The sequence below is a fragment of the Oncorhynchus nerka genome, linkage group LG17, assembly GCF_034236695.1.
Source record: "Oncorhynchus nerka isolate Pitt River linkage group LG17, Oner_Uvic_2.0, whole genome shotgun sequence".
In the NCBI taxonomy this organism is placed as follows: Eukaryota; Metazoa; Chordata; class Actinopteri; order Salmoniformes; family Salmonidae; genus Oncorhynchus; species Oncorhynchus nerka.
Window position 1 is genome coordinate 34,523,496 of NC_088412.1, and position 25,571 is coordinate 34,549,066.

The 25,571-nt window shown below is 46.8% G+C and overlaps 4 protein-coding genes across 6 annotated transcripts; 2 read left to right on the top strand and 2 right to left on the bottom strand.

Annotated features, from left to right (window-relative positions):
- Positions 1-4: 4 nt before the first annotated feature.
- Positions 5-5,447, bottom strand: aasdh (aminoadipate-semialdehyde dehydrogenase). 2 transcript variants are annotated; one of them, XM_029686446.2, is made up of 13 exons: positions 5,012-5,447; positions 4,614-4,734; positions 4,227-4,495; positions 3,901-4,093; positions 3,572-3,813; positions 3,141-3,420; positions 2,756-3,032; positions 2,491-2,609; positions 1,507-2,386; positions 1,042-1,205; positions 837-962; positions 571-702; positions 5-464 (listed from the first exon to the last, which is right to left on the bottom strand). In XM_029686446.2, the coding sequence occupies exons 1-13, from the start codon at positions 5,269-5,271 to the stop codon at positions 72-74; spliced, it is 3,456 nt and encodes a 1,151-aa protein (XP_029542306.2). In that variant the 5' UTR covers positions 5,272-5,447; the 3' UTR covers positions 5-71. The 2 variants fall into 2 exon arrangements, with proteins under 2 accessions (XP_029542306.2, XP_029542308.2); XM_029686448.2 differs by lacking the exons at positions 4,614-4,734; positions 5,012-5,447 and having other exon boundaries at positions 4,274-4,489.
- Positions 5,448-5,493: 46 nt separating this feature from the next.
- si:dkeyp-117h8.4 (uncharacterized protein LOC572032 homolog) lies at positions 5,494-10,814 on the top strand. The gene is made up of 10 exons (XM_029686454.2): positions 5,494-5,790; positions 6,944-7,001; positions 7,191-7,249; positions 7,376-7,409; positions 7,500-7,546; positions 7,841-7,967; positions 8,107-10,196; positions 10,290-10,326; positions 10,415-10,460; positions 10,558-10,814. The coding sequence occupies exons 1-10, from the start codon at positions 5,713-5,715 to the stop codon at positions 10,586-10,588; spliced, it is 2,607 nt and encodes an 868-aa protein (XP_029542314.2). The 5' UTR covers positions 5,494-5,712; the 3' UTR covers positions 10,589-10,814.
- A 12-nt stretch (positions 10,815-10,826) lies between these two features.
- ppat (phosphoribosyl pyrophosphate amidotransferase) lies at positions 10,827-19,313 on the bottom strand. The gene is made up of 11 exons (XM_029686451.2): positions 19,056-19,313; positions 14,726-14,792; positions 14,059-14,265; positions 13,863-13,975; positions 13,614-13,759; positions 13,080-13,152; positions 12,838-12,989; positions 12,357-12,484; positions 11,940-12,161; positions 11,664-11,784; positions 10,827-11,535 (listed from the first exon to the last, which is right to left on the bottom strand). The coding sequence occupies exons 1-11, from the start codon at positions 19,184-19,186 to the stop codon at positions 11,366-11,368; spliced, it is 1,530 nt and encodes a 509-aa protein (XP_029542311.1). The 5' UTR covers positions 19,187-19,313; the 3' UTR covers positions 10,827-11,365.
- paics (phosphoribosylaminoimidazole carboxylase, phosphoribosylaminoimidazole succinocarboxamide synthetase) lies at positions 15,220-24,158 on the top strand. Of its 2 annotated transcripts, XM_029686449.2 has the most exons (15): positions 15,220-15,646; positions 16,126-16,626; positions 16,717-16,770; positions 16,866-17,441; positions 17,733-17,804; positions 18,455-18,606; positions 19,925-19,961; positions 20,162-20,359; positions 20,999-21,177; positions 21,389-21,568; positions 21,721-21,834; positions 21,986-22,069; positions 22,881-23,061; positions 23,326-23,484; positions 23,602-24,158. In XM_029686449.2, exons 1-15 carry the CDS (start codon positions 15,235-15,237, stop codon positions 23,766-23,768), a joined length of 3,066 nt encoding a protein of 1,021 aa, XP_029542309.1. In that variant the 5' UTR covers positions 15,220-15,234; the 3' UTR covers positions 23,769-24,158. The 2 variants fall into 2 exon arrangements, with proteins under 2 accessions (XP_029542309.1, XP_029542310.1); XM_029686450.2 differs by lacking the exons at positions 15,220-15,646; positions 16,126-16,626; positions 16,717-16,770; ... (1 more) ...; positions 17,733-17,804; positions 18,455-18,606 and adding an exon at positions 19,748-19,836.
- The last annotated feature ends 1,413 nt before the right edge of the window (positions 24,159-25,571 follow it).

The window sequence follows — 25,571 nt, forward strand, 5'->3', positions numbered from 1 at the left end:
CACATTTGTTTCCTATCTTATTCTTTAATATTATAAGAGGGTACAAAAACACAATATCATATCTCAGGAATCTATTTGAGCTCCCCTGTCGGCGCCACACAATACACAAAGTCATTGCGACATCCCACCACCAGGGAGCGCTCCCACACCACAGGAGAGGAGAACAGCTCCCCGAGCAGAGAGAGAGATGCTCTCAAGGTCCCATCCTCTCCATCCAGAATACACAGGGTCCCGTCTGTGGAGGCCAGGCCGACCAATGTACCCTCCTTACCCCAGGCTGACCCGTCAAACACACAGGGGCTGGAGTACACCCTGCTGGGGGTCTGATAGCGCCACACCAATGAGCCGTCAGTACAGTTCAGACAGTACACACACCCGTCATGTGACCCACACACAACCCTCTGCTTGTCTGGTGTGATGCAGGGGGATGAGAAAACTGGTCCATTGGTCACATACTGCCAGACCTGCGAAAACACAAAGCATTAAAACAAATGAAACACTTCAGTGAGGAAAATGAAGATGATAAAGACACTAAACGGCCATTATCTTAGTGCCAGGTCTTCCTCTCACCATTTCCCCTGTGTGACTGAAGCAGCAGATGTTTCCATCCACAGAGCCGATGATGATGTGACCTGAGGAGCAGCTTGGTGAGGAGAAGAATGGAGTCTTCCTGGAATATGTCCACAGGACAGCACCAGTGTCCTAACAGAAAAACGTTGAGTCAGTCGGTTGTCTTCACTCAAACAGTGCTAGTGCTTCTGAGCCCATGTCAGTAAACAAGCGCGGGTATTACTACTAAGTGCAATTTGTGCAGGTAAGGAAGCATGGACACTCACAGGATTGAGACAGAGGAGATGTCCTCCGAGGGTGGCTACATACAGCTGCCTGAGAGAGGGGTGGAGACAGGGTGAGGAGAACACCGCCCCACACCCACAGTGGCGCTTCCAAACACACTGCCGAACCTAGAATACACACAAAAACACATAACTATTAAGCATGTGATGCAAGATTTACACTGGAAAGGTATGCACATACACACACCTGTGGGTCGAGGGCATAGACGTGGCCATCATGCGACCCCACCATCACTAGGCCTGTGAGAGGGTCCACAGTAGGACAGCTCTTCACTGCGTCTCCAGTCTCAAACACCCACTGTGTCTCCCCAGACTCCACACACAGGAAATACACACCACCATCATAGCACCCTGAGAACAAACACACAACATAGACCCTCAATATTTATTTATTTAACTAGGCAAGTCAGTTAAGAACAAATTCTTATTTACAACGACGGCCTAGGAACAGTGGTTTAACTGCCTTGTTCAGGGGCAGAATTACAGATTTTACCCTTGCCAGCTCGGGGATTCGATCCAGCAACATTTTGGTTACTAGTCCAACGCTCTAACCACTAGGCTACCTGCCGCCCCCAAATATACACTGTAGAGTAGAATAGACTAAACAATTTATCATAACCAAAAAAAGCAGATGCTTTATGTGGATACTGACCAACCACGACGAGTCTTCCACATTGGGACACAGCAGAAGAGGACTCGATCCTGTCCCCTAAAACCCTTTCCCACAGCAGACCCCCGGTGGTCAGGTCCAGGGCCTGCATCCTGTGGGAATGGGAGCCAATGAACACTGTGGCCCTGGTGCCTCCTGAGGACCCGTCCGCTCCTCTCTGGACCAGCAGGACTGGAGAGGCGTCTACACACCTCCCTGTGTCTGACTCCCAGCTCACCACCAGCCCCAGACCACCAGCCTCTCTGGAGGGAGGGGTAACACTGCTAGCACTGGGATCATTGGTTTCCACAGCCTGGGAATGGTTGCTTTCTGTCCACTTATTGGATCCAAATGTCTGGGAGTGGTTGGATTCTATACTCTCATTGGCTCCTTTTTCCTGTGTATTTCTCGTTCTTTTGATTGGTCCCTCTGAGTCTGAGTAGGAGTTTTCATTGGTCCTCAAAGAGTCTGACTGACCCATCTCTACAACCTCCCCTGCTCTCCTTACCACTGTACATCTTACAGCCTTCTTCAAAGAAGAAACTACAACTCCCAGAGGCCATTCTGCAGCTGTTGTAGAGTAGGGGTCTGTATGCTGTCTCTTGGGTTGTGCTGAGGAGACAGGGTCTGCTAGGCGTTTCATGGACACAGGATGGGATGTCCGGCTGTGCTCAGATGGGAAAGCCAGTGTTGCTATGGTAACATGGCGCAGTATGTCTGAGAAGGATCCGTCCAGGATAACCTCCAGAAGCCCTGATGAGGTCACTCCAACGACAGTGGTGATGTCATCACAGAGACGCAGGGCCTGCAGAGAGTCGCCTCCACTTAACAGGAAGTTGGAGTCCTCCTGGATGGCTTCATCCTCCGTTAGACCTAAAGTCTCCTGACACACACAAATATACAGGTACAAATATGTAAACTCTTGATGTAAAGGGGATACTGACTTGTATGTGACCATAATAAAACAACATAATGGCTTGTCTGTACCCTCCACAGAGACTGGAGTCTCTCTCTCAGTGTCTCCATGTCCCCCAGTGCACTATGGGACTCTGAACCTGCTCTCTGTCTCTGGTAGATCTTCATAAGTTCACCCATAGACACTTTCCCTGAAGAAACACCATTTAATTTACACCAGACTTCAGATACTACCATGGTCAAAAAACGAATGGTAAAACCCTGATAGAAAATGTTTTAGAATGCAGCATCTACAGTAGTCTAGCGATGCTCAGCTACTGAGGACAGTGTCACTCACCATGTGAGGATAGTGGTAGGGCCGGGACCAGGACTAGGGTGTCTGGAACACTGTGACTGGGTAGGACCTGAGACAACCTGTGGAGGATGGCCTTCTGTAGGCCTCTAGTTGAGGGGGCAGTCTCTTCAAGATGCTCTACCTGGTGCTCTACAGGGGAGGAGGAATGGGTTGCCTTTTGTTCTCCAGACGTAGAGCAGGCTACGACAAAGGCCACCAGCCGAGACCCCTCATACAGACCCACAGCACATGCCTCCACCTGGGGTAGACTCATTACAACCTGAAGGGGGATATGGAGGATTGAAAGATCAATGACTGGAGGTGGGGATAGCACAGGAAAATTGGTGATATGTGCCTGACATGACATGCTGTCTGAAATGGTACTGACTTGCTGTAAGGTGTCCAGATGCAGCCGCTGTCCATGGCGTTTGACCAGTCGGTCCCGCCTCCCGAGGAAGTAGAGATGTGTGTCTCTAATCTGCACCCAGTCTCCTGTGGACCGCATTGTACCAGGAGCAACAGTCACCTCGTCATCTAGAAGGCACACCCTGTCCATCCCACCTATAAACACCTGTCCTTCCCCCTGAGTGATGACGCAGCCATCCTCATCTCTTAGCTCCACGGTGGTCTCCATCAGGGGAGGACCCAGCGGCACAGAGGATTCAGCCCTGTGAAATATCCATCCCGGTAAACAACAGAGTCAAATCAATTATATGTCCAGGGTGCAGAGAATTGGATAAAAGGTTCATAAAATGAGTTGCTGGTTTAGGCAGCAGTTGGATGCCACAGTCAGGGTTTTAGGGTTCAGTGGTCACTCACATGTCAGTAGACTGCAGGAGGCTCTCTGGTAAGTGGTAGCAGCAGGCCCAGCAGGAAACCTCAGTGATGCCGTAGATGTTGTAGATGTGAGTGCAGTTCCCCTGCTGCCTCCAGCTACGGAGCAGGGCTAGGGAGGGACAGGCCTCGCCCCCTAGTGCTAACACACGCAGAGAAGAGCCAGCAGAGAGGACCTCTTCCTGTAGCACACGCCTTCTAAAACGCCCAAGCAGAGTAGGCGTCACCTGAGGGAGACAAAAAAATTAGCACATGCAACAACAAAAAGCAACAAAAGGCTTGATAAGTTACTCTCATCCCACTGTCATAGTTACCTGTAAGACGGTCGTTTTGTGTTTCTTAAACAGCACATGAGCCAGTCTGTTGGGCATTCTCTTAATCGCAGTGGGGACGATGAGGAGACGTGCCCCTGATGACAACGCCAAAAATATCTCCACCACTGAAGGGTCAAAAGTCAGGGGAGAGGCCAGGAACACCACATCATCTGGTGTCATCTGAAACAGAGATCTGAAGAGATAAAGACAGAATGCTGTTTAACAAACAACATTGAATGAAATTCTTAACCTTCATTGCAACCAGTAATCTGGACATTGATATACAGGAATACATGCATTACACCAATCCAACCAAAGGGACATACCGGAGGTGCAGTATATTGGGCACTATACACTTATGTGGTACCCTTACGGTCTTGGGAAGCCCTGTGGTTCCAGATGTGTGTAATATATATGCCAGTGCCCCCTGGCTGGCACTCTCTGGAACTGCAGCAGGAGTGAAAAGGTCAGCATTCGGCTCTTCTTTACGTGCTGCATTTGGTCTGTGCTGTACTAGTACGAGGGTTAGGTTGTGAGCAGACCACACTGCACACACCTCTATAGACATGAGGTTGGAAAATGCCATCTGGAATTGCTAGGGAAAGAGAGAGTCAAATAGTCAGAAGGTGAAACCTGTCAGGAAGTAATCATAATTGTAAGCCACAGTTGTAATATAAACCACTCTCATAATGCTCTGTGAAGTCCACTCTTACCTGCAACAGGTCACTCTGTAGAACACAGTACTTCAGCCCACACTGCTTCATGACACGGGCAGACAAGAGTGCTGGGGCATCTGGGTCCAGTGGTACATACGCAGCAGGTAACTGGAGGATGCTGACAGACAGAGGATCCCCTTGAGAGCTGTGTTTACAGTAGTCCAAGCCGAGAACTTACAGTAGACTTGGGTAATACTAATCTATGGTATGCAACAGCTGATCAAATGGATCAACCCCCATTGAGAGTCATTAGCTATCTGCACACCATTAAAAAGAGAGCAGTGAATAATATCTTGCCATAGAGATGGATCTAATTTGGGCTAATTGGATGGTGCTGTTCCAGATCATCTATTGTATAAATAGACAATTGCTTTGATTTCCAATAATAAACTTACCCCAGAATCCACACAGGAAGGTTGATATCTGGCTGACAATATAATGCAATTGCTCTTGTATTTTGCACACACTGTATCTGTAGAAAAAGTGTTAATTCATTTCCAAGAGCAACAAGTTCGTGGTAATAAAGCAACATAGGACCTCCTTCTGTTATTCCCTTGTCAAATGTGACAGCTATTTTGCCACTATGCAAAGAGGAAGCTGCGAGCACCATGTCTTGTAGTGTTTTCGTTGCCATCTCCGGGTGAATACGGAACATCTAAAGTATGGCTATTCACTATCAAATTCGTGTTACATAGTTACTTTACATAACTACTGATTTTGTTGTTGGCTGGTCGATGTTTTGTCGCATGAAGATGACATCACACCATGTAGAAAAAAACGTGTCACATTGTGAAACATCCAATCATAGTTCAGTATTTTGTTGCGGGAAATTTAAATATATTTTCGTGACTAGATGGAGTACAGCTACGACCGGAAGGGACTTTTTGCATCAGGTTAGGAGATCAATTTAGCTAACCATAAAACCTAAAACCTGTCTCCTAACCTACCACATGAATTATCCTAACCTGCTACAAAAAACGACTTCCGGTCGAACCTGTATTCCGGTAGTCAGAGCCCTTGACCCGGAGAGAAGCAAACAAATAAAGGGAATACATTTTTTTTCGTTTTAGTGTTTTGATTGATAAAGACCGACAACATGGACGACTTCGTAAAAAATAAATTTCAGAACAATGTCAAGATTTACACTGATCATCTGGAGAGAATCGTTCAGAAGGTAGGTGGAAATGGACTGGTAGCTAGTTAACGTTAGGGAACGTTAGTTTAGCTAACGTTGGCTAACGTGTAACTCTGCGGTGAGCCGTGGCTGTAACTAGAAGTTTGCTTATTTTGTAGACCGTATTCTTCTGACGATTTTGTATGATGATCATAGTTAGAAAAGACACCCTCTTTTAGTGTTAGCCAACTAACTAGTAGTAGCAGAGCAGATGCAGTTTTCAAACCGTATGTAGCGACTCACTTTGGTAGAAGCTAGTCTTTCTCGCCAATCCCCCTTATGGCCACGGGACGAAATGCTCCAACATTGCACACCCCTCATCAATGGCACTCAGGACTACCAAGTATGTACCAAATCAAATTCTATTTGTCACATGCTCCGAATACAACACGTTTAGACCTTAGTGAAATGTTTACTTACAAGCCCTTAATAACCAACAATGCCGTTTTAAGAAAAATAAGAGTTAAGTAAGTAAAAAAATAAAAATGGATGAGTAAAAAATAACAACAAATAGAGCAGCAGTAAAATAACAGGTTAGTCGAGGTAATATGTACATGTAGGTAGAGTTAGTGACTATGCATAGATAATGAACAAAGTAGCAGCAGTGTAGAAGAGGGGGGGGACGACGACAATGCAAATAGTCTGGGTAGCCATTTGATTAGCTGTTCAGGAGTCTTATGGCTTGTGGGTAGACGCTGTTAAGAAGCCTTTTGGACCTAGACTTGGCGGTACCAGAGAGAACAGTCTATGGGTGGGGTGGCTGGAGTCTTTGACAATTTTTAGGGCCTTCCTCTGGCACGCCTGGTATAGAGATCCTGGATGGCAGGAAACTTGGCCCCAGTGATGTACTGGACTATACGCACTACCCTCTGTAGTGCCTTGCGGTCGGAGGCCAAGCCATTGCCATACCAGGCAGTGATGCCCTCGATGGTGCAGCTGTAGAGCCTTTTAAGGATCTGAGGACCCATGACAAATAATTTCAGTCTCCTGAGGGGGAATAGGCTTTGTCGTGCCCTCTTCACGACTGTAGTCCTTCGTCTTGATCACATTGAGGGAGAGGTTGTTATCCTGGCACCACACGGCCAGGTCTCTGACCTCCCCCCTATAGGGAAACATCCAAATGTGCCTGTATTTACTCTTTCTGACTCAACAGTATTCAAAGCTGCATAATGATGGGACTGAGGTGAACCTGGAGGACATAACTCCCCAAGGTAAACAAAAGTCAGTTTATGGTGTCACTGTGGACCTTCAGTGCTTGAAGAGTAATTGTTTAGTCTTGTCAACAACAAGTAGCCAGCTTTATGTTGATGGGTAAACCATCTGGACTCAGAAGAATTGGCTCCATGCCTTGATGTTTTCTTGTTTTGTTTTTTTATGTATCCTGTCATTGGATGGAGAAGATGTGAGCCGTTGCATGTTCAAGTCAGAGTTGGCGCTGTCAAAGCTGGACTTGTCAAAGGTTTGTAAATGATCTGTGGCTAATTATTTTACATCCACTTTGTACATTTTCTGTTTATGTTGACTTTACATTTTTTCTGAGGAATCTCTTCCTGGATCACACCTCTTATATCCACCTTCTCTTTAGAGTGATGCTGGGCTGGCAGAGCTGTCACTAGGAGGTAGGGAACTACAACATGTTGTTTCTCTGTGAGATGTGCACTTGTTCAATTGATCTAAATCTGTATTCAAGTTATGTTTTGTTATTTCAGATATTTCTGAAATACACAGGCCACATGACACCACTGGAGACTTCAAGGTAAATTGCTTTTACTTAATCTAATTGCAGTTCTCCCAATCTGGGGCGGCAGGGTAGCCTAGGCAGCCAGGCAGTTAACCCACTGTTCCTAGGCCGTCATTGAAAATAAGAATTTGTTCTTAACTGACTTGCCTTGTTAAATAAAGGTAATATTTTTTTTTTAATCTATGGAGTAATGACCTACACACACAGAAAACTGATTGTGGGCAGAACAGATCTATCTGTTTAGAGACTACACATAACAAAACCATATGGAAAAATAAATCTTACTGTACTTCTCATGGTTTCCAACAGATGGACATCTCATACCACCAGTATGATGCCAGCAGTGATTGTGTCGATGAGGGTTCTGTAGACACGAGTGCTGTCACTGCCCCCAGTAACGATTCTGTTATGCATCAGGCTGCCGAGAACAGCCACTGTACGTTAATTATTTCAACATAAACCCCAGTGACTTATGAATTGAACATTTTAAAGTTAACATGAAATACAACTGCAGCACTTTTTTTTTGTTTTTGACATTTCTGATGAATAAATTGGATTTATATCGCCTCCAACAGGGGTGGACAATTCCAAGGTGAATGAGACTAGAAGTAACATGTGGGGTGCACCAGAGGAGCAGGATGGGGAGCTGGAGCGCTCTCTGAGCGGTCAACGGAGCACTCTACGGGAGCTGTATCCCAGCATGCTCAGTCAGATAGGAGAGGCCTGGAGGCGCCAACATGTGTCCGACGCGGCTGTAGGGGTGCTAAGGAGGTACCACAGACTCAGGTGGTCGTCTAACAGAAACCTCAACCGCACCTTCAAAAGCACCCTGAGACCAGCTCACAGAAAACCTGACCTCAACATTAGCCAATCTATCCTCCCAACATCTCAGAACACCACACTGAATGTGAGTAACCCCAAGAGTCCAAAGTTTAACCTCAAAAGGACAAACGGCACCCATCCTCCTCCACAGACCAAGGTCATCCTCCAGAAGTGGCCAGCAGAGAGGCAGTCACCCAGGAAACGGACAAATTCAGGAAACGGACAACCGTCTCGCCCCTTTCCACTGATGGACTTCTCCTCTTGTCCTTCCTCGGCAGGCTCCAGTCCTGCCGCCTCTGCTCCTCCCTCTGCAGCCTCCTCCCCTCCCTCTGCAGCCTCCTCCCCTCCCTCTGCAGCCTCCTCCCCTCCCTCTGCAGCCTCCTCCGCTCCCTCTGCAGCCTCCTCCGCTCCCTCCTCCCCTCCCTCTGCAGCCTCCTCCGCTCCCTCCTCCCCTCCCTCTGCAGCCTCCTCCGCTCCCTCCTCCCCTCCCTCTGCAGCCTCCTCCGCTCCCTCCTCCCCTCCCTCCGCTCCCTCCTCCCCTCCCTCTGCAGCCTCCTCCGCTCCCTCCTCCCCTCCCTCTGCAGCCTCCTCCGCTCCCTCCTCCCCTCCCTCTGCAGCCTCCTCCGCTCCCTCCTCCCCTCCCTCTGCAGCCTCCTCTGCAGCCTCCTCCGCTCCCTCCTCCCCTCTCTCTGCAGCCTCCTCCGCTCCCTCCTCCCCTCCCTCTGCAGCCTCCCCCGCTCCCTCCTCCCCTCCCTCTGCAGACTCCTCCCTACAGGAGAACCCTGAGCTAAATGAGGCCCCCCTAAACCAAACCTTCACGGTGTCTATGTCCTCTGCCCCACCCACCAGGGTTAGGTATACTACCCTTGTCTTCAGTCCTGACAGATCTGAAGGCCCTTCCACAGCAGGAGGGTTGAGCAGCCCATCTCTGAGGTGTGCCGTCCCCAGTCAGAGGATTTTCACAGCAGTACGCCCTGTGGTCAGTATGGACATGTCTTCAGACACAGAGAGGTCTGTCTACCGCTCCTCAGCAGCACAGAGTCCCTACAGAGCCAGACTGCTGAGCTGGGAAGGCCAGCGTGCATCTCCTAACACTGGCCATAGAAGCCTCAAATCAGGCGTTGCTGGATATCATCAGAGAAACATGGTGACGGTGGAACCCAGATCTTCCCCTGCGTTTTCCCCTTCTTTTCAGAGTCCTCTGATGTCACCCAGGAAGCTCCACCACCTAGACACCTGCAGTACCTCCCAACTGAAAGTCCACTCATTTCGAGTCACCCATCAGGAGTCTACTGCTGGGGCAGCTCAGCCAAAGCTCCAGCGACATTATTCCCTGGATTCATTCTCCCCATCCATCAGTCTAAGGAACTCCACTAAGCAGATCGATGAGGACTTCCAGAAGCTCTACCACAAGCTTGTGTGTCAGGGCAAATCGGTCCCCTCCTGTCGCATGTGTGAGAGGAGAGCAGAGACCACCAGAGGCCCCTCCTCCTCTGCTCTGGCTGCCCTGGCCCTGTCTCCTCACCACTCTGTCATGAGGAAGCGTCGCAGGGAGCTGGTCCAGAAACATTCCCCAGAGTCCAAACGCTTCAGAGACAACTCCTGCGTGTACTCACCAGGATCTCTCCGCCAGAGGAGAGAAATGATCAGGTGCCAGAATCGCTTAGACAGCCACTTGTCCTCCACCCAGAGGGACATCTTCTGTGACTCCCACACCTGGAGCCCGCATAGGGCCAGCCTGTCTCAGATCCGCCACAGCCCCCATCACCACTCAGACGCAGCAGTCAGGAAAGCTGCAGGCTCCTGGTCTGGCCTGCATGTTGATCAGCCCTCTCCTGCTTGTGTAAGGGTCTTCCACAGAAACAATGTACATACAGAATACCAGTATTTTGTTTCCTTATATTTTGTAACATTGCTGTCCTGTCTCCTGTTTTAGAGAGCGAAATACAACGGATTTGCAGGGATTCATCCAGGTTCGTTTGCTTTGTTTCTTGGAAAATAACATTCGGAACTTTGACCACCGCAATGAATGTATTCAGTTGAGACCATTTCTCCCCCCAGGAAAGTCACCTGTCAAGGCAGAGTGCCAATGTGGCTGTTCGCCAAGGTAACCATGACCTTATTCAGTCTGTTCTGTGTTGTCGTTAATCTTTCATAGAAGATTCATTTTGTTTCATGTTAACCAGCCTCCCTTCTTTCCCCAGTTTCTCTAGGAGACAGCTTCTGTATAAATGATGTCGGCCTGCACCTCTAGATGATATGCCTGACTGTTAAATATGTTGCTGTTTTATATATCAGCTTTTAAAACAGTTCTGATGTTCCAATTACTCATTTGTTACAATGAACAGTGTTCACACAAGGTCTTTTTATGCCCCCGTGGGATAACAATAACTGTTTTTTGAATGGATAGATGCATAAAATACATACTAAATTACTTTGTAATAAAATAAGTTTGATTTTTTTTTTGGCTGTATGGATTTATTTTATCACTTTAATTTTCTTACATATCACAATAGGGAAAATCTAATTATGTTCAACATAGACAATAATCTGAAATGTACTTTACAGGAGGATTCATGTAAATAAGGGAGACAGAGGATTCAACTACTTTAAACAGGTCTGCATATGTATTGTCCTATTTAAAGATATTTGGCTATATGAAATGAAGGCAAGTTGTTTCCACTAAACATTGTTTAGTCTTGTGCGTCTTACAGCTGATAAGGCAACTTGTAACATCTCTCCCATGAGAGGATAGAAATAAGGGGTTGTAAACACAGCTACTTTCACCTCACAAAATGTTGCTTTTCAGTAACAATGGAATGTACTCTTACGTGGAATGAAAAGGCTGGGTTCAAATGTAATACATTGACATGCATACGGTTGTGTTGCCAGAATGGCAGCATTAATGCCCCCAAATGATTCAAGGTTAAGTACAATAAACAGCAGTGGTGTGATCATCTATGGCAGCTTCAGCTGTGTCTGATGACTTGTTGAGAGGGTTGTGGTCAACGGTCACCACTCCAGTTCCACAGGGTATTTGCCTGTGAGGCAGGCGGTGCAGTGGCCCACTCTCCTGCTGGCATTGGTGTTGATCCTCTCATCCTTCCCTTGGAGGGAGGGGATTCCTCCCTGCACCGCTGATAACAGGCCCTCAACCGACAGATACCTCACACTGGTTGCACCTACAGAACACATCAGTTTGACACACACACAACTGGTGTTAGCCAACTATTTCTCAAGTCACATCAAAATGTGAATCTAGAGGGGACTACTCTCAAAAACATGAACTTTGTAGCGTTCCAAATCTCACCAATGTAGCCCGCAATGTCCTCAAACTCTGGCCTGTTAGCGATGAGCTCCTCTTTTGTGGGGATGTTGATGCCCATGTAGCATGGGAACCTGATGGGTGGTGAGGCAACACGGATGTGAACCTATAGGAGGGAGGTAAGCAACCAAAATGAGTGGTCATTACAGACAATGCGAGACCAAACTTAGTATAGTACTCAGCCATTATAACAAGGAGAGATTACCTGCAGTATAATTGATAGAAAAGGGGCTGATAACGATCCAACTCTGGGCCACTCACCTCTGTGGCTCCTGCTTCCTTTAAGAGCTTTATTATGGGGGAGATGGTGTTGCCCCTGACGATGGAGTCATCAACGAGCACCACTCGCTTGCCTGTAAAGTTGTCTGTCAGTGCCCCAAACTTCTTGGCCACCCCCAACTGCCTGAGGCGTGTGTTTGGTTGAATAAACGTTCTCCCAACATAGCGATTCTTACACAGAACCTCCACGTACGGCAGTCCCGACTGCAGAGATGGAACAGCATAGTACAGACTGAAGCCCAAGAGGAGCACATGCATACATACCCAGCATAAAAAAAATATGAAAGAATAGTCAAGACATGCAACTTATCAAAACGTCCTATAGGCGACTACATAGAACAAAAATGGTCATGGAAAACGCAGACAGAAGACCTGATCAGTGTGTTTTTGCTGCCTCACCTGTTGAGCATATCCCAGTGCAGCCGGTGTAGCAGACTCGGGCACAGTGCTGACCACGTCTGCCTCTGTAGGGGCCTCAACGGCCAGCTGGCGTCCACAGCGCTGCCTCACCGTGTACACCATCTGACCTGAAACACCAGGAGGAAACTATAGGTGCTCTGGCATCAGGTCAAAGGCAGGTAGCCTAGTGGTTAGAGCGTTGGGCCAGTAACCCAAAGGTTGCTGGATCACATCCCCGAGCTGACACGGTGAAAATCTGTCATTCTGCCCCTGAACAAGGCATTGTTCCCCAGTAGGACGTCATTGTAAATAAGATTATTGTTTTTTTTAACTGACTTGCCTAGTTAAATAAATGTTAAAAAAAAATAAAAAAAACACATTGTATCCCGTAATCTCCCAGTCAAACTATTCACTACTCTCACTGACTAAGTACTAAATCAGTTTTAGTGTTATTAGCTGGCCAACTTCTAAATATGCCTACCTTCAAATATGGAATCTGGTCTGGCAAAGTAGACATATTCAAAGATGCAGAATGCAGGGAGGTCTCCCTCAGGGCGAGGGACGATGCTTAGGGACTTCACACCGTGTTTGGAGATCTGGACTATCTCTCCAGGCATCACCTCTCTGTAGTACCTGAGGACCAGACCGAGCAGAAAGAGGCTTGTGAGCCACACATTGCCATGGCAATAAGAGAACGGTAACCATGGTGATGAGAGCACTCACTTGGCACCGATGGACTGGAAGCTGCAGGACTCTGATGACACCACCCAGCCCTCTGTCTCCCCCTCGCCAGCACCTGACAGTGGACAGAGTATGGCCTGTCAATCATCCATCCGCTTCCACCTCTTTATACAGTTGTGGTCAAATATATTGGCAGTGGCACCCTTGCACAATTCACCATTTCTTCTAAAATGAGTAGACTTTTTAAAATAAAAATGGTGTTCACACGTGAATTTGCTTGATTTACTACTGCACAGCACCAAGAAAGAAAAATTCTATATTGAAATTTAAATTTTGACTGAAAGTGAACAATGGCCTGAACTAAATTATTCAAAATTCAAATGAAGGCAAGTGATTCTCATTCATGTGTAATTTATCTTACCTGCCATTCAACCAGTTTTGAAAAGAGAACACTCTGCTCCATTGCAAAGTGCAAGGGTGCCAGTATATTTGATTATAGATTAGTAACCCTGCTCATAGATAATGCACAAATCAAGAGATCCAAAAATACCATGCAGCGCTAAGGACCAAAAATACCTGCAGTGTGGAGTTTAGAAATGGGGACGAGGCGCCCAATACTGAGGGGTCTGTTTCCATACGGGTCACGGATAGCATAGATCACATCTATGTACATCACCAGCAGCGAGTAGGATGTCGGGGTCTCATGCATCAGGTTCTTTATCCTGCAATGGCGAGAATAAACAATCAATCAAGATGAAGAAGAGTGTCACAGGAGGTAAAAGAGGAGATGGGGGTATTATTAGAATAGAAGGTTCTAGAACCAACCTGGCCACCCAGTCAGGGGCATCCAGCTCCTCCATGGGTGGAGTCAGAGCCAGCAGCTGGGTGATGAGCTCACTGTCTGAGCTGGTGGACAGGCCCACGCCGTGACGCATCACCTGCCATACACATAACACACACAGTAATGTACCTTTAAAACAAAAAAACACACACGGTCGGTGGATATGACAGCACAACCCACCTTCTTACGCAGTGCGGCTGCATTGACCAGCTCCCCGTTGTGTGCCACAGCGATCTTGCCGTGCAGTGTGTCCACCACAAAGGGCTGGCAGTTCTGCAGCTCAGAGATGCCCGTGGTGGAGTAGCGCGTGTGCCCGATGCCCAGGTTACCGTAGCGCAGCTTCAGAAGGTTCTCAGGTGGGAAGGCGTTGTTCACTAAGCCCATTCCCTGAGTTGGGAAGAGACGTAGCGAATCACAACACATAGGCAGACAGGGACATCTTGGGTACACACCCACTGAACTTTGCTCTCCTGAAACCCTGTGCATTAAAAATACAAATGTAGCCAAACTGTGACTAGTAAAGCTTTGATAGTGATGATATCACATGCCTGTTTTTATGCTACAAGTGTCTCATTTCTAGTGTGTTCTCTCCTTGTACTTCTGAGATTTTAGTTAACTAATAGGACTGAAACTTCCACAGATGGAAGGGTTTAAAAATGTGTTTTGCTGTTTGGGGGGGGGGGGGGGGGGGGGGTGTTAGTATTATGCCTAGTTTGAGGCAACTGATGGGATGTTGTGTAAATTAGAGGACAAGTTGAGTATCTTTGTAATCTAGAATGAGTAGGATTGTAGCCATTTCTCTTTCATGTTTCCATACTGAATGGTTCTGTTTGTCACACATTTGTACCTTGAGGGTGTTGTACGTTGGTGGGTTGACTCCATTGCTTGTGACAATCCCAGCACTTTCCTGACCCCTAGGTAAAACAAAAACAAATAGATTGCTTGAATGAGTTTTAGTGAGGTGGAAACACTTGCAACAATGACACAGCGGTCCTTAAATCTCTTACAGCCAAACCTACTCGACTTTGCTTGATGCAACATGTTTGAGGCCAGCTTTTATGCATGCATAATGCCTTGGGGCAGACTAAACCGTTTGGTGAAGGAGAAGTGGTGTAAGGGGGGGGTTGTGTGTATCTGCAGTGGAGTTTCCTTATATGGAGTGGCCTTGCGCTGCAGACGATTTGCCAAGCTGCTTCTCGGATTACAGTCCATCCCTCCCCCACATCACAAAGCTTAAGCCAGTAGTGAGGCTGCGTGGGCGTTCCTCTCAGGCTTAAACGCCTGGTTGCCTAGGGAACCGGGCAGCAGAGGAAGGGGGGCTGGGAGAGAAAGAAGCGTTTCCAGGTCAGCTCAAACATGGAGAGAGGAGCAGGGAGACAAAGAAGAGGTGAAGAAGAGACGGTAGAGGTAGAGGAGACAGGAGCAGCAGGTCAGTGGGGGGAAGCGGAGGTGCTGGCTCTTCTGTCAGTGTGGGGGGAGCTGGGAGCAGCTCAGCATTCAGGCGTCAGCAGCAGAGCCACATTTGAATGCATCTCAGAGCAGCTGAGAGGGCTCAGCGTGCTGCGGGACTGGAGGGAGTGTCAAGCCCAGTGCAGGAGGCTGGGACTGCAAGCCAGGAAGGCTGAATCACCAGGCACATTCAACAACTACAATCAGGGGGCAGCAGCCATGATGGACACCCAAATGACCCCAAGTGACTTGGTGGAAGAGGAGGAGGATCTGACCAGTGAGAAAGAGGCCCACTCTTCCTTAGTCACAATGCAGGAAGGTAACTCGGAGTTACAGGAACAGTGTTATATTGGGAGAGAAATATACAAGTGCTTACAAAATATTTGTATACGGAAACTTTGAAACAATTAGAGTATATAGCAATTGGCGTAGGTTATAGGAAGCAATGAAATAAAACGATCTGCGGCATCCCAACACACTAGCTGTGAGTGAAGGATTGTTAAGATAATGTCAGAAAAACAGTGGACCATAGACTATGCCTAATAAATGTAGTACCAAATCTTAAGTTGTTTAGTATATGCAGCAGTAGTCTAACTAGCAGTCTTTAAATGATTCCTCATCTAAATAAGAAGCCTCAGAGGCTGCTCTGTGACCAAGATGTTGACTCGGACACAACTGGAGTCACATACCAGTAGCCTAGAAAAAGGATTACTGAGTATCTGTAACAGACCATATCAAAAAAGTATCCCTTGATTCACATTCCTTTAAAAATGTAAGCGTATGTGTGTGTTCGTTTAGGAGTCCCGGGTCAGATTCTTCATGGGGCTCTCCCCTACGCCCAATGCGTGGGCCCGGAGGGGGGCCGCCACTGGACAGATGAGGAGGTGCGGGCTCTGCTGTGCGTCTGGTCTGACCGCCACGTCCGGCAGCGTCTGAAAGGGACGCTACGCAACAAGGCCATCTTCCAGGAGATGGCCCGCCGCATGCAAAGAGGTTTCGGAGTGGTGCGCAACTGGAAACAATGCCGCACAAAATATAAGAACCTCAAGTATGAGTACAAGATGGCCAAGAGCGCCCAGGCCGCTGCAGGCAGCAGCGGCAGTGGCCCAGGAAGGTACATGAAATTCTTCGACGAATTGGAGGCCATATTGCTGGACAGGGGACTTGATGGGAAGGATGGGACCCATGATATGCAGAGGAGAGGACCTGATGTTGACCAGGGAGCTGGGAGGCTGGAAACTCTTGGAGGTCAGACACAGTCAACAGCACCTGCAGGAGACCTGGTCATTGAGATTGATGGTGAGGTTTTAATGAATGATGATACTGAATGAGTACATTGCCTAGTCTTAGTTCTACTTTTTACAGTCCTGGAACAAATGTCTCTTTCAGATGACAATAGTGACGATTATGAGCTGGACACAGACCCAAATCAAAGGGAATTAGGTATGTGTAATCAAATAACCTACAGCAGAAATGCCTTCTGAAATTTAACAGCTATGCCCGTTGCCCACTCACTATTCTGTCTCCCACCCTAATAGAGGCCCACATATCACCACTGGACCAGTCTAGCGCCGAGCAGTTCCACGTGGTAACGGTGTCCGACACAGGACGGAACTGGAGTGACCAGGAGGTGCGTGCACTGATCCAGGTGTGGTCTGAAGAGGGCGTGTGCAGGCAGCTGCAGAGCTCCACCAGGAAGAGGGACATCTTTGTGCAGATCTCCTGCCGACTACTGCAGCAAGGGGTGGAGCGTGACTGGAAGCAGTGTCACACCAAATACAAGAACCTCAAGTACCTGTACCGCTCCTTACAGAGGGGAAGGGCTGACGGCACGGACCCGCGCCACCTTATGAGGTTCTATGATGAGGTGGATGCCATTTTGACCAGGTCGGATAGTGGACCTGCCATGAGATATGAGGAACAAACAGAGGCTGGTGCCATTTTGGCTGGGGCGGCCATGATGGGGTACGAGGATGGCAAAGATGCCATTTTCATGTCATCAGATAGAGCAACTGCAAGAATGGGACATGAAGAAAGGACTCGTCCAGTTAACTCTTACACAGCTCAAAGTTACGAGGTTATCCCCAGGAATGAGGACAAACGAGCATACACAGGTAAAAAAAAAAAAAAAAAAAGTGACTCAGATAGCAATTGTAGATAAACCGAAGGTCACTCAATATAATTTAGTGGTGACCATATAAAAGATAACAAACAAGCCATTACATCTTCAGACATATCCCACATCTCTATGTTATAGCCTATAACAAGCTAATTTCTCAGATTAAAAATGAACCCCCATCAGCCCCAAAGCTGGTAGTCGGAGACAGCAGAACTTGGTGAAGGAAAAGAGGTTCTGATATTGTGCATTAACACTGATTTGTCATGTGCCTATTGGTTTCTTACAGGCAATGCCGAGATGGATAAAAGAGAGGACGCGACAGCAAAAAGAGGGCTGAAGAGGAAAGCATTGGATCAAGGTTAAATTGTACCTCCTCCATCAACAATTATGTTTGTCACATCACGAGAATGTCTTATCTCATTTTAAAATCCACACATGACCAAAGGCTCAGTAACAGACTAATGATGGACAGTGTGACTGGGTGAGTCAGTCCAGTGACTTGCCAAGGAGTCTCCTAATCAAATCACGAGAGGGTGGGTTGGTAAGGAGTCAGGAAACTGCTGAGAAAAGGCTACAACATTGGCCTTTACAAAACTGCAATATGGCTTATGTGTGTCCCATCTGTTCAAAAAGTAGAACAGTGTTTTCAGTCAAATCAAGATCACAATCTGTCATCAAAATCTGAAGAGATCACATTCTTTTGTACACATTTTGAAATATTCTTCGAGCACATTAGCACGATCAATTTGAGAGGACCACGGTCAAGAATCTGCGCCAGATAGCTCTTTTGTACATCATGGCAGCCCCAATTCTGATATTTGTTTTCTCCACTAAATTGGTCTTTTGATCAACCACATCAGATATTTGGTCAGATCCAAATTGGTCAAAAGACCAATTAGTGGAAAAAATATCAGAATTGGGCTGCCTATATGAACACAACCCATGTGTTCATTTAACCCCTCAACTCAATCTCTGATGTACTGACCCTATCGATTCCTTGTTTTATAGATACACATAGACCTGTGAAAAGGCATGACACTGGGGGCAGCTGTGCTGAGAGTATTGACTTCCAGTACAAAGAGGAGGATCAATACATTCCTATTATAGAGATCAACTCAGTCTGTTCCATGGCAGCCTCTGACTCATTCCGAGAAAAACAGGTAGGCGTCAGAATGTGAAAAAGTATGTTTTAGCATCATAGTAACCAGTTGACTGTTGTATACAATAAGAGTCTGAAAGTCGTGGTACACAATACCTTCACGAAATATATTGAGTTGAGTCTCCATTGGAGAAATGTATCAGCGCTAGTCTGGAATCCAAGGACGAGATGTCCATACTTTCACGGGAAACAAAGTAACACTTAAAATGTCCAATTTAGCAAGAAGTGATCAAGAAAGTTTGACGTCACATCATGTGTTCTGAGAAATGGACCGCTCCCTCCAATGTATTTTCTCAGTGAAAGTTGCATAATGGGGTTGAGGGTTTGATAAAAGCAAGTAAGTGTATAATCAATTATGGGAAAGATAATCGGAATTTGTGCTTAGCGGATGAGTATACAAAATAGTTGACGGCGCTATGTAAACGTGCTAGCTAGAAAACATCAACTCACCTGTGCTGTAGCGCTACAAGACCCAAAGTTAACACTTTGGCAACTTCTAGTTGTGTTGGCCATTCCCCTGCTGCAACACAGCCAAATACTCCGCACTCTTCTCCGATGCCAGATTCTTCGAACTCGCTCATTCTTCAGTCCCTGCGCGTCTCAGCTTGTATACTTCACACTCAGAGCAGTGCAATTCCACGTTTTACACACTGACCACGTGTTAAAAATAGAGCTCGCGGGAAAGTATGCTTCCTCTTGTTGGTTAGCGTCTACACACAGACGGGCTCAACCTAGTACAGGGCTACAAAATGGGGATGCTTGCTATGAAGCCTATTGAATTGACTTGCTAAAATGTAACGTTTACATCGAGTTGACAGCCCCTGACAAGCCGGAATCATCCGTGGCAGATTGCGAAAGTACTAGGCCGACAATTTACAAACGAAAAAAAAGTATATAGATTTGATGACTGCCTGATAATGTCAGCTAAGTCCAAGATTTCCAATCATTCGCCCTGTTTTTTTTTGTGTGTGATAAAGGTGCAATGAGATTTATTTGAAAGTATTCAAGAGATACTAATCAAAAAACGACACTTGGCATTTCAGACAAATAAGCCATTGTATCGCTGATATATGTAGTGATGAGGCATAACTTCCCCCCACGTGGAGAGGCCTTCATTACTTTGACCGCGTCTAAATCAACAAACCCCGCCCACCCAGTGAACCAGGCCATGCACAACGAACTCGCACAGTGCAGAGTCCTCTTTCTGTGCTGACTTTTCTACGGGTTGCGGGTGAAGTTGCGAAAATTATAAACAAGATATTTTGGGTGTACATTTCCCACACTTGATTTAATCTATTTTTGCTTGCTTTACTTTTCAGGGTTGCAGATCGTCTTCCAACATGGCGTCTCCATCAGGTATGTTTTCCACCAAAGTACAACTTGTAGGCCTATTACTTATGTTTGTTCATTTGCAAAAGGGCCCATCAAGTAATTTGAAGATGGATAGTTGAAATGATGATTCAATCAGATGTCTACTGTCAACACGCGTTTATCGTAAAAATCGATTAAGCAATATTTGGGGTTACTCACTGTTTCTTTGTTTTCTGGTTTTGAAGAGCTGAAACTGGGACAGAAACTAAACGAGGGAAAGACCAAGCAGATTTTCGAACTCGCGGATGAGCCAGGCCATGTTTTGGTCCAGTCGAAGGACCAAATCACAGCAGGGAATGCAGCGAGGAAGGACCAGATGGAGGGCAAGGCCGCGATAGCAAACAGAACCACGAGCTGTGTTTTCAAGTTGCTGCAGGAGGCCGGTGAGTCGTCAGGCTACACTGTTATCAATTATGCAAGTTGGTAAATGCTAATGACATGTAAATGTAATGATTAGTTTGGCAATGTATGCATGTGTGGGTGCTTGTGATACTTTCTTTAGATGTGCCCTCTCATCCTTTCGAGTGTCGAGAACATCCGATTTTTTGGTAATCAATTCGAAAGCTTATTGGACCTGTGAGAAATATACATTGTCCTGGGACATTTTAAGTGTGCCAACAATTCATGAATGGATTCGTCTGCAGGCTAGAATGCAATCGAACAGCTATTATCAGGGATTGTTCTGTCTGTAACTGAGCACAGTGGCCAGCTGTCCTGAGTATCCAGGCCATGTTACATTCCTGTGTTTGACATTGGAATCACAGTAGTCTGTTAATAAACACTACTTGATCAGAAATAACTCCCATGTTGGCGTTTATTTTTAAATAAATGTTGTAAGCCTAACTGTGGAAATGAAGTCCTTGCAACTCAGAATGTGTCCCTCTCTAGCCCTCGTTCCTCCCCTTCATCTAAGACAATGGCATATCTGACTGGCTGTTAATTGGCTCCGTGGCCTTAGTAGTAGTGCATTTGATTTAATCATCAGTGGCTGAGTAAGACCTTGTGATGTCCCTATCCCTCAGGCATTAAGACAGCTTTTGTGAGGCAGCAGTCGGAGAAGGCGTTCGTGGCGGCCCGCTGTGAGATGATTCCAATCGAGTGGGTCTGTCGGAGGGTGGCCACCGGGTCCTTTCTCAAGAGGAACCCAGGGGTCAAGGAGGGCTACAGGTTCTACCCTCTGAAAATGGAAATGTTCTTCAAGGTGTGTGTGTGTGTATTTCTCTGTCCAATCATGCCCAGTAGAAACACATCCTCTCCCATAATCCAATCTTCCAGGTTTGATTTGCACACATTCATTGTCCGCTCAGGGGACAACATTGAAAGTTAGGTGCATCAACTCATCCTCCTTCATACAAATATTGCTGTGTTTTACAATTTACATGAATCTTGGTCACCATTTGTGTTTGTCCCAGGACGATGCCAACAATGATCCTCAATGGTCAGAGGAGCAGCTGCTGGAGACTAAGTTATCTCTGGCTGGGCTCACCATTGGCCGCTGTGAGGTGGACATCATGAACCGCAGCACTGTGGCCATCTTTGAGGTCCTGGAGAGGGCCTGGGCCACCCAGAACTGCACCCTTGTGGACATGAAGGTATGCAGCTCAGCGCCGCCCTCTGCTGGTCATGTGGGGTAGCACAGTGCTACAAGCTAGATGTGAAAGTCATGTTGGGGCATGTTGAATTTAATGTCTTCCCGTAAAACATTGCTTTTGAATGTTTTTTTGTATTTTTTTGTTGTTGACAGATTGAGTTTGGTGTGAATGTGAGCACTAAAGAGATAGTGCTTGCTGACGTGATTGACAATGACTCCTGGAGGCTGTGGCCAGCGGGAGATCGGAGTCAGCAGAAAGACAAACAGGTGAGGTGATCTCCCGCATTGCTCTGTTCAATTCTCCCATCCTGCCATCCCTTTATGGAAAAAATCTAATGTTGCTGTTATTTAACCACATTTTTTGAGTTACACCACATTAGCTGTAGTGTAAACCTGTGTGCTCTCCTCTTCTCTGCAGGTGTACCGGGACCTGAAGGAGGTGACTCCTGAAGCTATGCAGATGGTGAAGAGGAACTTTGAGTGGGTCTCTGAAAGCGTGAAGGTAAGCTAACCTTGTGTATCCCACTACTCCTGTGCCCTTTTGCTCTCTAGCCTAAAAGAGCCTAAGCTGACCAGCTGTATCTGTTATCAGGAGGACAAGCACTAGTGTTTGTGTTGAATCAACATACCATACTGATAGAGAATCAGGTAGTTTAACATTAACTGGTGGCCTCCCGGGTAGCGCAGTGGTCTAAGGCACTGCATCGCTGTGCCACCAGAGATTCTGGGTTCGAGCCCAGGCTCTGACCGGGAGGTCCATGGGGCGACGCACAATTGGCCCAGTGTCGTCCGGGTTAGGGAGGGTTTGGCCGGCAGGGATATCCTTGTCTCATCGCTCACTAGCGACTCCTGTGGCGGGCCGGGTGCAGTGCATGCTGACCAGATCACCAGGTGTACGGTGTTTCCTCCGACACATTGGTGCGTCTGGCTTCCGGGTTGGATGTGCGTTGTGTCGAGAAGCAGTAGGTTTGGTTGTGGTTCGGAGGACGCATGCCTCTCGACCTTCGCCTCTCCCGAGTCGGTATGGGAGTTGCAGCGATGAGACAAGACTGTAACTACTACCAATTGGGGAGAAAAAAAGGGGTAAAGAAAATGTTAAACATTAACTGGTTGTGTCTGTTGATTGTGTTCCAATCCAGTGTGATCTCTTAGACATTCTCAGGTGAACCATTTGTGACCTTCACCTTCTGTCAAATTAACCAAGTTTGTTTTAATCTGAAATGACATGCAGACCCGGTACAAGTACATCCCGTAGTGGAATAGGTTAGTCCAGGCATTCAGTAGAGGCTAACAGGCAGTGTGTTTTTGTCTAGCGGCTGCTGGAGCCCCAGGCCAGTGGCAGAGTGGTGGTTCTGATGGGCTCCATCTCTGACACGGCTCACTGTGAGAAGATCAGGAAGGCCTGTGGCTCCTACGGAATCCCCTGTGACCTCAGAGTCACCTCGGCACACAAAGGACCAGATGAAACTCTCCGCATCAAAGCTGAATATGAAGGTGGGCTGAGCTCAGGCTTTTAGCCCTAAGCTTACTGGGCACCTCTACAAATATAGCTACCCCTCTATGTAGATTGTTCATGCATTGTAAAAGCCATTGCTTGCTTAATATGTTTATTGAGAGTGGAAGATTCTGATATATGCATTTTTTTCTGAAATTGTTTTAAATAATGGCTTGGTATGTGGAGTAACTGTGTAGTATAGTGGCTATCTAATATAAAACATTATATTAGGATGGATGAGCTAATGTGCAGTATTTTCCCAGGTGACGGAGTACCAACTGTGTTTGTGGCTGTGGCGGGCAGAAGCAACGGCCTTGGTCCAGTGATGTCAGGAAACACCGTCTACCCAGTCATCAACTGCCCTCCTATCACCCCCAACTGGGGGGCACAGGACATCTGGTCATCCCTTCGCATGCCAAGCGGTGAGTACATCCCTGCATGCGGTCTTTCTTGCTGTGTGTATTCAGTAATGTGTGGTAATTCTCCCGTTTTATTGTATCTGTGTGTTTATCTTAACCCTGTGAGCTCCTCTCCCGCAGGTCTTGGCTGCTCCACCGTCCTCTCCCCAGAAGCTGCGGCCCAGTTTGCTGCTCAGATCTTCGGGCTCAGTGACCACCTGGTGTGGTCCAAACTGCGAGCCTCCATGCTCAACACCTGGGTGTCTCTGAAGCAGGCTGACAAGAAGCTGCAGGCCTGCAGCTTGTGAGGAGCCCCAGTACCATTCCAGACCCTGCCAGGCCTCCAAGATGGGAACTATCATGGGTCCCTGCCTGGCTGTGTGTCATGTCTCATGAAATGTTTACCATGATAGTTTACTAACTGTAAAATCAGCACTACAGCACATTCCTCTAATCATTCCCTTAATAGGGCAGTTAACCCACTGTTCCTAGGCCGTCATTGAAAATAAGAATTTGTTCTTAACTGACTTGCCTAGTTAAATAAAGGTAATAAAAAATAGATTAATATAAACTGTGGTGTCTGTTTTAAGACTTTTTCTACATGTACAATAATATTACATTATTTTGAAAATGTGGTAATATGTAGCAACATTACATCCTGTTGGACATAATACAATGTTGATAAAGTATTAAAACCATAGATGGATGGGGTTCTTTTTTTACACTGAATATCAATTTGATGAGCAACATTCACATACTCTAAGCCTTTATTAATGAAACCGTAATGTTTCCTCAAATATATAATGCGCCAGAATTAAGTGGTGACTCGTGGGCGTTCGTAAAAAACTGCAAGCTAATCTTAGCCCAAATTACACATTCAATTGATTGGGGGAAAATGATGCCTTGGGGAAATCTTTGTCTAGGGTTCCAGGATAGATGTTACTTTGAACTTGGAGGCAGGTGCCAGATTGCGAGTGATGTCGGTGAGGGATCTCTTATCGCTCTTCATTCCAGGGGGATTGTAGTCTTTAAACAAAGCCTTCAGATCCCTCTCATCATTCGGAATGGTTCTCATAGCTCTCACCACAGACCCAACAGTACACGTACCTCGATTGTGGGAATGCTATAGTAAACCATTTTTCCACACGGAGCTCCTCTGAAAGGGATAATGTCATTATAGACTGAAGTACCATAGCTGTCGGCATTAACAGTTAACTTATTGGTTCCATTGTAATACATTATACAATTACATTCTAGTTCACCCAAATGATTACCTCCTCTAATACACCAAGGGGTTGTCATCACTCCTGCTACTGAATTAGGTGGGAGTTAAGTATTATCTGTCCTAGCCAACAACGGTGGGACTGTGTGGTTGTGTAATGCAGAGAACGTCATAGGGTCAGGGTTACGTGGCATCTCCACTAAGAATGATAAGTCCTATGGGAACTCCCACAAGCGGTAAACCTGCTCCTACCTTAACTGGCCCCAAACCACACACTCAACACTCTTTTTGTCCAGATGTAAGATTAGCAACTATTTCTGCTCTAGAGAAGAAAAAGTTGTCCTCTTTGTTGTGGGCCTTGCAGGGCTCTCTTTCGATGATGACCATCTCCTTCTGGGCCACAACTACAGGCCGGCGTTGGCCCCTTTGGCTCAGGACTTTTCAACCTCTGTCAGGTCTCCAACAAGAGGACAACCTACTGTTCTTATTAGCACTCCTGTGCTAATGCAGAGAAGGGCCAGATTGCACCACTGGAACTGGTGAGGGCCAATCATCTTCTGGATCAGGAACTTGTCTGTAGTGTGACACGTGAATCCAGGAATCTCTCTCAGCAACCATCACCGCAGTGAGGGTGGTCAGAAGAGCATGGTACAGGCCTCTCCAATGGGGGTCCTTCCAACTCTTTTTCCTGAAGTCTATCACCACCACGAAATCACCTGGGTTCAAACAGTGTTCAGCTTCACCTGCTAGATCTGGCTAAGAAGCATTCTGGGGGAAAATGTGTATTTGTCATCCGCATGGGACAGCTAAACATTGGTTTGCCCTTTCTACCGCACCCCCTGATCGGGGATGATAGTTAAAATGGTTTCTCAAGTCAATCTGCAACCAT